The 13,769-nt window shown below is 43.1% G+C and overlaps 1 protein-coding gene across 1 annotated transcript; it reads right to left on the reverse strand.

Moving 5' to 3' along the window:
* Positions 1 to 2,595: 2,595 nt before the first annotated feature.
* On the reverse strand, positions 2,596 to 4,229 carry LOC123410519 (protein PHYTOCHROME KINASE SUBSTRATE 1-like). The gene has a single exon (XM_045103470.1). The coding sequence runs from the start codon at positions 3,805 to 3,807 to the stop codon at positions 2,728 to 2,730; it is 1,080 nt and encodes a 359-aa protein (XP_044959405.1). The 5' UTR covers positions 3,808 to 4,229; the 3' UTR covers positions 2,596 to 2,727.
* Between the last annotated feature and the right edge of the window lie 9,540 nt (positions 4,230 to 13,769).

The following is a 13,769-nucleotide window of genomic DNA, read 5'->3' on the forward strand; positions in this document are numbered from 1 at the left end:
CGAGCTCCACGAGATGAAGACAAGGGCTTTGGAATCATCTGAATCAGAGTTACGGGTGGGGAGTTATGGCCGTTCGTTCGTTAGGTAGAAAAATAACCAGAATCTGTCAATTTCTGCTCTAAACGGACGAACTTCCACAATTTAACACATTCTGTCGGGAGGGATCGGCTGAAAGCGCCTTTCACAAAAATATGTCTTTTGCAAATAGAAAGCATAGTCTTAGCCGAAACAGAAACAAAGTACGCTTTCCCACCGGGAAAACGTATTTCAAGCAATGCTTCTCCACTTACTCGGGTCAATGGTCAGACCGGTCAACTCTTGGGCCACTGACGCGCTGGGCCCACCGCTGGCTACGGCGGTTCCGACACCTCCGGTGGAGCTAAGACCACCGGAGTGCTCGCCGTGGAGTGACGCATCGAGGAGGCCCGACATGGGTTGCGAGGGGGAGGGGGTCTGAGGCGCCGATGTCGTGGCTCGGGGTGGGTTGGCTGACGGGCATCGAAAGGAGATGCACCGGCAGGGTTTCCCCAGCTGAATGGAGGGTGGAGAAGGCTGTGCAAACTCCAGGGGGAGCCGCATGCAAGAAGAGAAGGATGGGGAGGGGCTTTGGGGAGGAGTTTGGCCATGGGATTGGCGGCGGCCATCTCCGTCAATGGAGGGGTTGGATAACTCCAGGAGCTTTGGGGAGGAGTTTGGGAGGTTTCTTAGAAGTGGAGGAGCTCGGGGGAAGCTACTTATAGAGCTAGGAAGGGATGTGGCGACGTGGTCAACACGCCATGGCAGAGGAAGACAACACGGTCACGGATGCACTCTATTCCTCGAAGGGGACGGATTGAAGAGGAAGAATCCAGAGGGGAAGAGGTGTCCAGGGCGAATACGAGGCCAAGATGTAGCTTCTAGACAAGGCTAGGTGTCGAGGGCTTGAAGAAACAGACGAGGGGGAGGGAGGCAACTGCTAGAGCGCGAGCAATATCAAGCCATCCGCATGGTCACCACATGAACAAGGCAGTGACACGTGTTCTAGTCATCCAGACATTGTCTACGTGAAGGGTCATTCTCCACAGAGTGCCAAAGGGCAAAGGAACAAACACAGGGACTCAAGATGTGACCATAGGGAGCTTGAAGACAACAGAACAACAAGGTGTTTGTTGCTTCGTGAGGAAGATTGGTCTTCGGAGAGACTCTGATCTTTGGCTGACAGTGATCAATCACTAACATGATCATCTATGCAAATTTTCAACTCAAAAGGATGAAGCTAGATAGCACTTGTTGTACAATGTATCCCACTGGACATAAATGAAAAATAGGAAGAGGCACTCACATGATTGATTGGGTTGAGCTTAAACTTGGGGGAGATGATCTATTTGGGCATATGGATGCACTATAAAAATTTCATAGCAACTAGATACACCAAAATGGCACTTCCTCCACAATGCATCTCTCTGGACTGAAAATAAGCAAAATTCTAAAGAAATATTGGCTCAAAGAAATGATACTTAATTTGTCATAGAGGGGTTATATAGGTAGGAGCATGTCGTGGTAATTGTTCAGCAATAATGAAGCAATACAAAATATAGTTGCTTTACAAACTACAAATCTAACCAGAAAGTAAGATTTGATGCTGGGCTCACATGGATGAAGAAAAAATGCTCAAATTTGGGGGAGGTCTATCTTTTGAGCATATTAAGGTCATGCCGAAATTTCAAAACATTTGGATCATCCTAGATAGTACCTCCTTCACAAAGTTCCTTTCTGGACAGAAACTTTGTATATTAGCTAAGGAAAATTTACTAGGCAAATGAAGTTGAATTTTGATATGAATATGGATAGGAAATCTTTACCTAATAATAAAGAGGCTATCGCTTCCGTCGGACAACCCACCGAGGTGATTTTACAAAAAAGCCCTTACTGTTTATGACATTAAACTCGTAGTATATATTAAATATTTTTTTAAATACTCATATCTTTTAAACCGTAACTCCAAATTTAACATATTATACATGGAATTTGATTAGAAAAATATGTAGAATTTAAATATGATATTATTTTATCTGTTAAACATTTAATAAAAATACTATGTAGGGTGCAATCTTAATAAATAAGTCATTATTCGTCTTTCTTTCATACCGGTACTCATCCGGGTTGGGGATGAACACGTCAACAAAATCAGGATTAGAGATGAAACTGAAGGTCACTTGACTGATTCTTTGTAAGTATTAAATCTACATGCAAGCCGTGTTAAATTAGAAGACCTGTGAAATTTTGAACTGCATTTTTGTAGGATAAGACCATCTTTATTTGTATCGTAACTATAAATTCTCAAATTATAGACATTTTTTATAAATTAAGAGCGTGTGTCGTGTGGTATTTCTTTCTCCCATTGCAACGCATGGGCTCTTTTGCTATGAAAATTTACTAGGCAAATGAAGTTGAATTTTGATATGAATATGGATAGGAAATAGTCCACAAAATTTTTGAGGACAATCTAACGGTTGGTGAGGAGGCTTACGTTTGCATGTTATCCCGGTTGATCCGCGGTGGTGGCCTTTAAAAATACGTGGGCATACATAGACGAACATAATGCACTTTCTCGTATTTTAGCAACCTATATGTACGCTTTATTAACTTCGGCATTGGTAACAGTGAGGAAGTAACGAACAAGATGGACTTCATAGACACATCAGCAGAAAACTACGGGGTTTGCACAATTGCATTGTGCGCCTTGTGTCACCCATCGATGCGCCGGAGCCCCGGCGGATCGGGTAACCTGCGCACCGCAGCCATAGGCGACACATCTACCGCCCTCCGGCTCACACACCCCGTCAGTAGCCCAACTGGCCGGTCCCGGTTCTGCCTCACGGCCACCGGGGGCCTCCCGCGGGCGCCACCGCCCTCCGACGCGGCGGACATGTCCACGGCGCTCGCGGTCACCACGCTCCACTGGATGCTCGCCTCGCTTGGCTCGTACGGGCAGTCGCCGATCATGAGGCTCTTGATCTCGAACAGGTCCGAGCTCGAGTCGCTCCCGCCATCGTCGTCATCGTCGTCGCCACCTCCACCGCAGCTGACCTTGACCGGAGCCTGAAGAGTAAAGCTTCCTTTCCTGAAGCTCGCGCTCGAGTACTCGCCCGCCTTCTCCCGACTCCCTACTGCTGCCACTTGTGACGCGCCGAGATTCAAATTTGGCGGGAGGCCAGCGACCACGCCACGGTCGCCGTCGCCGGCTAGCCCGAGGCCAGCCTTCTGCATCCTCAGGTCTCGGTACCACTCGATCCTGCTCGCCGCCAGCTTGCTCGATTCGGTCGTCTCCGTCGCCGCACCGCCGTTGACGCGCACGGCCCGCTTCCCGGAGCACGGACGCAGGAGCGCACCGACCTGCAGGCAGCACTTCTTGCTGCTGTATCCCGGGTGGCTGCGCGCTTCCCGAAGGAGCACGGTCTGGCTGTTGGCAGTGGCCGCGGAGCCGGCGCTCGCCACCGACGCGCACGTCGACGCCGGCTTGCTCACCGGCACAGCTGCCCTCGTCCCTGCGGCCACAGTTTCCACGGGCGTGGCGGAGCCCTCCTTGCTCTCACCGTCCATTGCACCCTTGAAGTAACGCTCAGCCGAGAACACATCGAGCTCGCCGTCAGCGTAAGTGCGCCGCCGGCTCGGCGTGCTCTTCGGCGGCACTGGCCCCCTAGCCGGGCCGGTGGCGATGGCCTCCCTGGTGAGGTTCGGGTACGCGGGTAAGGTGCCGTTCCGGCGCCGCCCGAATAGCTCCTGCTCATAACTGACCTTCAAATCACCATTTCTTGTGTGCTCCATGGTGCAATCAAATACGGAGTACACAACTAGGCAACTGGTGCTACTAGCCTACTACTACTGATAGTATTATCAGGTTTTCATGTATCTCAAACACGAAGAAACGGTGTGAAATAGCCACACTTATATAGACAACACAATGATTGGATCACGATTTGAAAAACTTCTGGTGTAAAGTAAATCAAAATGATTTGGTTAATCCATCAAAAGGAAGTTTGTTGCTAATCTGTCCCTGTGAGGCGACAGTGGGGATAACAGGTAGGAGATAATGAGGCTGTGAACGGGTTGAGAGGAAGAATGATTGGACCGTATGTTTTCGCAACATTTGTTGGGAATGGATGCAATTTTGTGATGGAGGTGGTGGTTGGCGCCTCGACATCCACATGTCACGGGAGCTCCAGGAATTCTGATGTATCTCTTGTTAACGTTAACACTTCCATTGAAACTGTTTTGCAGTACAAAACAGACAGTGACATGCATAAAGGAACAGGGGACACAGGCAGTTTCTTGTCCATTACATTACATGTAAGACACACCGGAAATTCGGGGGAACAATGACGCATGTCTAGATGTAAGACATGAAATTGAGATTATAAGGTTGTCGTGTGGACACATACAGGATTGTTTTTTTCTTTGTGTGCCAAATGACAGGTAAGGAGGCAAGGAAACAAAAAGTACTATCTGGAATGGATTGTTGTGCACCAGTTCAGCAATTTAGTTTTAAGCTTTTCATGGAACTAGTTGAATGCCCTTCGCGTAAAAGTTGAGTTCTTTTTGCATAACAATATGCATTTAAATCCTAATACTTAGCGAACTTGATTTTTTATGAATAAAATAATTATAGTAGATAATTTTGACCGGTTTGCTATTTTGCAACAAAAGTTTTAAATAGCAGGTCATGTCATTTAGGGGCCGCTAGCTAGAGTACAATTTTTGGGTTTTAACCTATATAGCTAACAAAATTCAGATTTAACCTCATTTAATTTTTTTTCCAATCTAACCTCTTTACGTGACGTCAACATTCCCGGCGTCTCGATTGCACAGAAGACGTCAGGGATCATGGCGTGTGGTACGGGCCCGCTCGATCGTCCGTTGCGTTGACTCGCTTGTGTGGCAAAGGGCCAGACGTGAGGACCCTCGTGTCTGGTCTCCACACCTAGACGCCGTGGAGCCTGGCGTCTGCCCCGGGTAACTTACACAGCCTGCGGGCCTGCCCCACCCGGCCATCTTCTTCCTCCCCCTCCACCAGAACGAATCTCGCTCTATCTTGCCCCACCTCTTCCGCCTCACACCCCCCTCCCTTGATCTACTCCCTCCTTCACGAAAATCCGTAGATCCAAGCCCCCCGAGCATCCTTCGGGTATTCTCCTCCAATCCCTCTAATTTTTTGTTTTAGCATCTTATTTTGAGAGCATTTTTGAATAGGGACTGTTTTGTAGTTGTTAGATGATATAGTTGTGTAGTTGTTAGATGATAAATTTTTTGTGTAGTTCAATATGTTCAATATAGTTGTGTAGTTGTTAGATGATAATTTTTTGTGTAGTTCATTATGTTCAACAAAATTGGCAGATTTTATTTTGGCCTTTACATTTTCTTCAATATGTTAGTAGTTGATGTTTTGTAGATTTTGACAGATGGACACGTTGTTTAATATGTTGGATGATGATATAGATGGACATATTGTTGGCATTTTTTTAATATGTTGGATGATGATATAGATGGACATATTGTTGGTATTTTATTATTTGCAAAAGAGATGATGAAATTTGATGTTTGTTATTTTTTGGTAGGATGGTGGATGATGATGGCCCTTGGTATGATAGGTTAATTGAAGAGTTCGGCAGGGAGCATGCCATTGAGAATTGCACGCCAAAAAGTTTGACTTATCAATTATTCGTGTTTTTCATTTGTGTTTCTCGTACTAATATAAAGCTCACATTCTTTGCCGCATGTAGTAGTTATGTGCATGAAGGGTGATACGTCTCCGACGTATCTATAATTTTTGATTGTTCCATGCTATTATATTATCTGTTTTGGATGTTTTATATGCATTAATATATTGTTTTATATTATTTTTGTGACTAACCTATTAATCTAGAGCCTAGAGCCAGTTTCTATTTTTTCCTTGTTTTTGGGTTTTGCAGATAAGGAATATTAAACGGAGTCCAAACGGAATAAAATCTTTGGGATGATTTTTTCTCGAACGAAAGAGACCTGCCACACTTGGATAAGGGGGCAGGGAACCTGCCGGGACGCAACAAGCCTGCACGGCGCGGCCAGGGGTAGGCCGTGCCCCATGGCTTGTGCGTCCCCTGCGGGTCTCCTAACCCTAATATTCATCCTATAAATTCCCAAATATTCCCACATTATCGAAGAGAGACCAAAAAATACTTTTCCACCGCCGGGAGCCTCTGTTTCCGAGAGATCCAATCAGGGAGCCTTTTCTGGTAATCTGTCGGAGGGGGATTCGATCACGGAGGGCATCTACATCAACTCCGTTGCCTCTCTGATGATGCGTGAGTAGTTTACCATAGACCTACGGGTCCATAGCTAGTAGCTAGATGGCTTCTTCTCTCTCTTTGTTCTTCAATACCATGTTCTCCATGATCTTAATGGAGATCTATCCGATGTAATACTCTCTTGCGGTGTGTTTGTCAAGATCCGATGAATTGTGAGTTTATGTTCAGATTATCTATGCATATTATTTGAATCTTCTCTGAATACTTATATGCATGATTTCATATCTTTGCAAGTCTCTTCCAATTATTGGTTTGGTTTGGCCAACTAGATTGGTCATTCTTGCAATGGGAGAAGTGCTTAGTTTGGGGTTCAATCTTGCGGTGTCCTCACCCAGTGACAAAGTAGGGGTAGCGAGGCACGTATTGCATTGTTGCCATTGAGGATAATAAGATGGGGTTTTCATCATATTGCTTGAGTTTATCCCTCTACATCATGTCATCTTACTTAATGTGTTACTCTGTTCTTCATGAACTTAATACTCTAGATGTAGGTAGGTGTCGGTCGATGTGTGGAGTAATATAGTAGATCGAGAATCATTTCGGTCTACTTTACACAGACTTAATGCCTATATGCATAATCATTGCCTTAGATATCTTCATGATTATTCACTTTTCTATCAATTGCTCGACAGTAATTTGTTCACCCACCGTATAATTTTCCTTCATGAGAGAAGCCTCTAGTGAAACCTATGGCCCCCGGGTCTATTTTCCATATTATAATTTCAGATCTATACACCAAAAATACCAAAAACTTATTGCTGCTATTTATTTACTTTTGTTTTACTTTTAGTTGTTTCAATCTTTTATTTATATCTCTATCAGATCTCATCCTTGCAAATAACCATGAAGGGATTGACAACCCCTTTGTTGCGCTGGGTGCAAGTGTTTGATTATTTATGTAGGTGCTAAGATTGGGGCCTTTCTTGTTCCTCCTACTGGATTGATACCTTGGTTCTCAACAAACTAAGGGAAATACTTATCTACTTTGTTGCTTCACCCTTTCCTCTTCAAGGGAAAACCAACGCAAGCTCAAGAAGTAGCAAGAAGGATTTCTGGCGCCGTTACCGGGGAGGATACATAGCAAGATCAAGCTTACCAAGTACCCATCACAAACTCATCTCTTGCATTTACTTTATTTCCTATTTGCCTCTCATTTTCCTCTCCCCCACTTCTAGAACGATTTTTAGAAAATACCAAAAAGATTTGCCTTTTTATTTGCCCTTCTCCCGTTTGCTTTTCATTTGCTTCGGTGTTAGATTGCTTAAACTCATGGCTAGCCTTGCTACTATCGCTAGTATTCTCGATAACGAAGTTCTTAATTTTAAGCAAAGGGGTGGAGAAAACTTAAAAGATGCTTGGTATAGAATTTGCAATGCTTAAAATAGATCTATTCGTAAGCAATCTACTACCATTCTCCTTCGCAATTTTTATGTGGGTGTCTCTCCTTGGAATAGATATGTTTTGGATACCATTGTGGGAGGCAACTTGTTGGGCAGCCATACCTTTGATTTTTTTATGCTATGACAAATTTGGTAGGTTCACCCCCACTCATGGTTAATGAAACAATATTAACTTTGGAACATGTGATGCGAAGGCTTCATACTATTGAAAATAAAGTCGCTACCATAGAGCTAATCGAAAACTTGGAAAAATATATCCATAATCATATTACTCAATATGATCCAAGGTATGAGTTACTTTGAAAAACCTTAGGAAAAGGAACCCATAGTTAATCAAAAAATAGATCATAATTCTTCTACAATTGGAAAGCTAGAGGACATTATTACCAACTTGGGTTCTGGTTTTGCCTCTATTCAAACTACTCCAAAATCTCCTCCTCCTAAAACTGCTAAGTTTGTTTATGTTCCTAAAAATAAAGAAGAATCCTCTAAAAAGGGGGATGGAGATCTTAAGATGATAAGTGTTCACCCTAGCGTCGATACCGTTAGGGAATCTATTACTACATGTGAGTTTCTAGATTTCCTGCTTAGGAGTATGATTATTGATAAACCAAAGAATCTCCTAGGGTTACAAATGTGCAATTGAGGTGTTGAATGCTAAAGATGGCAATACCTAGATCTATTGCGTTATGCCTAGCTAGGGGCATTAAACAATAGCGCTTGTTGGGAGGCAACCCAATTTATTTTCTATGTTTTTGCTTCTATTTTTGAGTGCAGCACACATTATTACTTGTGTAATAATTGTGTTCTATTGTTTTCATTAGTGTTTGAGCCAAGTAAGACCTTTTGGATGGTCTACGGTGTTTGCAATTTGATTTTGCTGGAAAAAAATACAGAAAATTTCGCCCTCGGACCAGGAATTTTGTAAATTCACTGAAACGTGATTTTCATCTGAAGTTTTTACAGAAGATTGATATACAAATTTCCTAGGTCGTCCTAAGTTTTCTGAATTTTTGAAGTTACAGAAGTATTCGAAGTAATCAGATTGCTACACATTGTTCTGGTTTTGACAGATTCTGTTTCTTTGTGTTGTTTGCTTATTTTGATGAATCTATGGGTTGTATAGGGGTTTGAACCATGGAGAAGTTGGAATACAGTAAATATTACATCAATATAAATAAAGAATGAGTTCAAAACAGTACCTAAAGTGGTCATTTATTTTTCTTACACTAACGGATCTCTTGAGTTTTCTGTTGAGTTTTGTGTTGTGAAGTTTTCAAGTTTTGGGTAAAGATTTGATGGACTACGGAATAAAGAGTGGCAAGAGCCTATGTTTGGGGATTCCCAATGCACCCCAAGCCATATTCAAGGATACCAAAGAGCCTAAGCTTGGGGATGCCCCGGAAGGCATCCCCTCTTTCGTCTTCAATCCATCGATAAATTTACTTGAGGCTATATTTTTATTCACCACATGATATGTGTTTTGCTTGGAGCGTCTTGTATGATATGAGTATTTATTTTTAGTTTGCCACAATCATACTTGCTGCACACATCTTTTGAGAGAGACACGCTGAATCGTGAATTTATTAGAATACTCTATGTGGTTCACTTATATCTTTTGAGCTAGGCAATGTTGCTCTAGTGCTTCACTTATATCTTTTAGAGCACGTCGGTGTTTTGTTTTATAGAAATTATTGAGCTCTCGTACCTCACTTATATTATTTTGAGAGTCTCTAAACAACATGGTAATTGGTTTAGGTTACGAATTTAGTCCTAATTTAATGGGTAACCAAGAGGGATATAATAAAAACTTTCATAATAAGTGCATTGAATATGATGAGAAGTTTGACTCCTTGCATATAGTTTTGAGATATGAAGATGGTAATATGAGAGTCATGCTAGTAAGTAATTGTGAATTGGTAGAAATACTTTTGTTGAAGGTTGTGATTCCCGTAGCATGCACGTATGGTGAACCGTTATGTAATGAAATCAGAGCATGATTTGTTTAATGGTTGTCAACCTTTGTGTGATAACCGGGATCACGTGATGGTTAACTCCTACCAACCCTTCCCCTAGGAGCATGCGTCTAATACTTTGCTTCGATAACTAATAAACTTTTGCAATAAGTATGTGAGTTCTTTTTGATTAATGTTGAGTCCATGGATTATACACACTCTCACCCTTCTACCATTGCTAGCCTCTCTAGTACCGCGCAAATTTCGTCGGTGCATTAAACCCACCTTCCTAAAAACGGCCACCATATATTTTCCTCAAAACAACCACCATACCTACCTATTATGGCATTTCTATAGCCATTTTGAGATATATTGCCATGCAACTTTCACCATTCCGTTTTTATGACACGCACCATCATTGTCATATTGCCTTGCATGATCGTAAGATAGCTAACATGATGTGTCATTGCTACGCAAGATCATTGTGCATCCCGGTACACCGCCGGAGGCATGCATATAGAGTCGTATTTTTCTCTACGAACTGAGTTGTAATTTTCGAGTTGTAAGTAAATAAAAGTGTGATGATTTGCATTACTAGATCATTGTCCCATGTGAGAGAAAAGGATGATGGAGAGCTATGATTCCCTCAAAAGTTGGGATGAGCATCAAGACTTTACAAAAAACAAAAGAGGCGAGTGAAGCCCATAAAAAATAAAAGAGGCCAAAGATGGCCACCAAAAAAAGGAAAAAAATAGAAAAAAATGAGAGAAAAGAGAGAAGGGACAATGCTACTATCTTTTTGTTGGAAATATGCCCTAGAGGCAATAGTAAATTATTTATTATTATATTTCCTTGTTCATAATAATCGTTTATTATCCATTCTAGAATTGTATTGATTGGAAACTCAAATACATGTGTGGATGAATAGACAACAGACTCTCCTTAGTGAGCCTCTAGTTGACTAGTTCGTTGATCAAAGATGGTCAAGGTTTCCTGGCCATAGGAAAGTGTTGTCACTTGATAACGGGATCACATCATTAGGAGAGTCATGTGATGGACAAGACCCAAATTATAAACGTAGCATGTGATTATGTTATTTTGTTGCTATTGTTTTCTGCGTGTCAAGTATTTATTCCTATGACCATGAGATCATGTAACTCACTGTCGCCGGAGGAATACCTTGTGTGTATCAAACATCGCAACGTAACTGGGTGACTATAAAGGTGCTCTACAGGTATCTCCAAAGGTGTCCGTTGAGTTACTATGGATCAAGACTAGGATTTGTTACTCCGTGTGACGGAAAGGTATCTCGGGGCCCACTCGATAATACAACATCACACACAAGCCTTGCAAGCAATGTGACTAAGTTTAAGTCATGGGATCTTGTATTATGGAATGATTAAAGAGACTTGCCGGTAACGAGATTGAAATAGGTATGCGGATACCGACGATCAAATCTCGGGCAAGTAACATACCGAAGGACAAAGGGAATGGCATACGGGATTATATGAATCCTTGACACTGAGATTCAACCGATAAGATCTTTGGAGAATATGTAGGATCCAATATGTGCATCTAGGTCCCGCTATTGCATATTGACCGAGGTGTGCCTCGGGGCATGTCTACATAGTTCTCGAACCCACAGGGTCTGCACACTTAAAGTTCGATGATGTTTTAGTATAGTTAAGTTATATGTGTGGTTACCGAATGTTGTTCGGAGTCCCAGAGGAGATCACGAACGTCATGAGGGTTGCCGGAATGGTCCGGAAACAAAGATTGATATATAGGATGGTTTCATTTGGTCACCAGAAAGTTTCGGGCAATTGCGGGAGTGTATCGGGAGTGACGAATGGGTTTCGGGAGTTCACCGGGAGGGCCCACCACCCGGGAGTGAGCCCAAGGCACTAGGGTAGCGCCACAAGTTCTTAGTGGGCAGGTGTAGTCAGCCCAAGGGGCCCATGGCGCCACATAAGAAAATACCAAAAAGAAAAGAAAAAGAAAAGGGAAAGAGGGAGGTGGGAAGGAAGAGGAGGACTCCTCCTTCCCAAACCGAATTGGAGGAGGAGTCCTCCTCCTCCCTTGGCCGGCGCACCTTGAGGCATTGTGCCTCAAGGCTAGCTCTCCCCCTCACTCCTATATATATTGGTGGTTTAGGGCTGATTTGAGACACAACTTTGCCACGTGCAACTCTAGCCTATACCACATAGTTTTACCTCTAGATCGAATTTCTGCGGAGCTCGGGCGGAGCCCTGTGATACGTCCATTTTGAATCATGCTTTCATGTTGATATTTATCGCTTTATGGGCTGTTATTACACTTCACGGTACAATACTTATGCCTTTTCTCTCTTATTTTGCAAGGTTTACATGAAGAGGGAGAATGCCGGCAGCTGGAATTCTGCCCTGAAAAAGGAGCAAGTTTGAGATACCTATTCTGCGCAACTCCAAAAGTCGTGAAAATCAACGAGGATTTATTTTGGAATTTATATAAAATACTGGGCCGAAGAAGTACCGGAGGTGAGCCAGCAGGAGGCCACAAGCCTGCTAGGCGCGACCTAACCCCCTGGCCGCGCCTAGGGGGCTTGTGGGCTCCCTGCTGGCCCTCTGGCCCCCCTCTTTTTCTATAAGGAAGGTTTCGTTCCAGAAAAAATCAGGAGGAGGCTTTCGGAGGAATCGCCGCCGCCACGAGGCGAAACTTGAGCAGAACCAATCTATAGCTCCGGCAGGGTCGTCCTGCCGAGGAAACTTCCCTCCCGGAGGGGGAAATCGTCGCCATCGTCATCACCAACACTCCTCTCATCGGAGGGGACTCATCACCATCAACATCTTCATCAGCACCATCTCATCTCCAAACCCTAGTTCATCTTTTGTAACCAATCTCCGTCTCGCGACTCCGATTGGTACTTGTAAGGTTGCTAGTAGTGTTAATTACTCTTTGTAGTTGATGCTAGTTGGATTACTCGGTGGAAGATTATATGTTCAGATCTTTCATGCTATTCATTACCTCTCTGGTCATGAATATTATTATGCTTTGTGAGTAGTCACTTTTTGTTCTTGAGGACATGGGATAAGTCATGCTATGAGTAGTCATGTGAATTTGGTATTCGTTCGATATTTTGATGTGTTGTATGTTGTTTTCCTCTAGTGGTGTTATGTGAACGTCGAGTACATAACACTTCACCATTATTTGGGCCTAGAGGAAGGCATTGGGAATTAATAAGTAGATAATGGGTTGCTAGAGTGACACAAGCTTAAACCCTAGTTTATGCGTTCCTTCGTAAGGGGCTGATTTGGATCCACTAGTTTAATGCTATGGTTAGACTTTGTCTTAATTTTTCTTTCGTAGTTGTGGATGCTTGTAAGAGGGGTTAATCATAAGTGGGATGCTTGTCCAAGTAAGGGCAGTACCCAAGCGCCGGTCCACCCACATATCAAACTATCAAAGTAGCGAATGCGAATCATATGAACATGATGAAAATTAGCTTGACAGAAATTCCCATGTGTCCTCGGGAGCGCTTTACCTCCTATAAGAGTTTGTCCAGGCTTGTCCCTTGCTAAAAAAGGGATTGGGACACTTTGCTGAACCGTGGTTACTTTTGTTACTTGCTACTTGCTACGAATCATCTTATCACACAACTACTTGTTACCGATAATTTCAGTGCTTGCAGAGATTACCTTAACTTGCTGAAAACCACTTGTCAGATCCTTCTGCTCCTCGTTGGGTTCGACACTCTTACTTATCGAAAGGACTACGATAGATACCCTATACTTCTGGGTCATCAAGACTGTTTTCTGGTGCCGTTGCCGGGGAGTGAAGCGCCTTTGGTAAGTGGAATTTGGTAAGGAAACATTTATATAGTGTGCTGAAATTTATTGTCACTTGTTACTATGGAAACTAATCCTTTGAGGAGCTTGTTCAGGGTATATTCACCTCAAACGGAAGCACAAGGAGTTGCTCCTCAACCTGCTGCACCTACTGAAAATATTTGCTATGAATTTCCTTCGGGTATGCTTGAGAAACTGCTGGCTAATCCTTTTATAGGAGATGGAACATCACATCTAGACTTGCATCTAATGTATGTAGATGAAGTT

This window comes from Hordeum vulgare, chromosome 1H, assembly GCF_904849725.1.
Source record: "Hordeum vulgare subsp. vulgare chromosome 1H, MorexV3_pseudomolecules_assembly, whole genome shotgun sequence".
NCBI classification, from domain to species: domain Eukaryota; kingdom Viridiplantae; phylum Streptophyta; class Magnoliopsida; order Poales; family Poaceae; genus Hordeum; species Hordeum vulgare.

Bases quoted from the DNA above. Each gene is read 5' to 3' on its own strand.
- LOC123410519 (XM_045103470.1), bottom strand. From the start codon at position 3,807: ATGGAGCACACAAGAAATGGTGATTTGAAGGTCAGTTATGAGCAGGAG.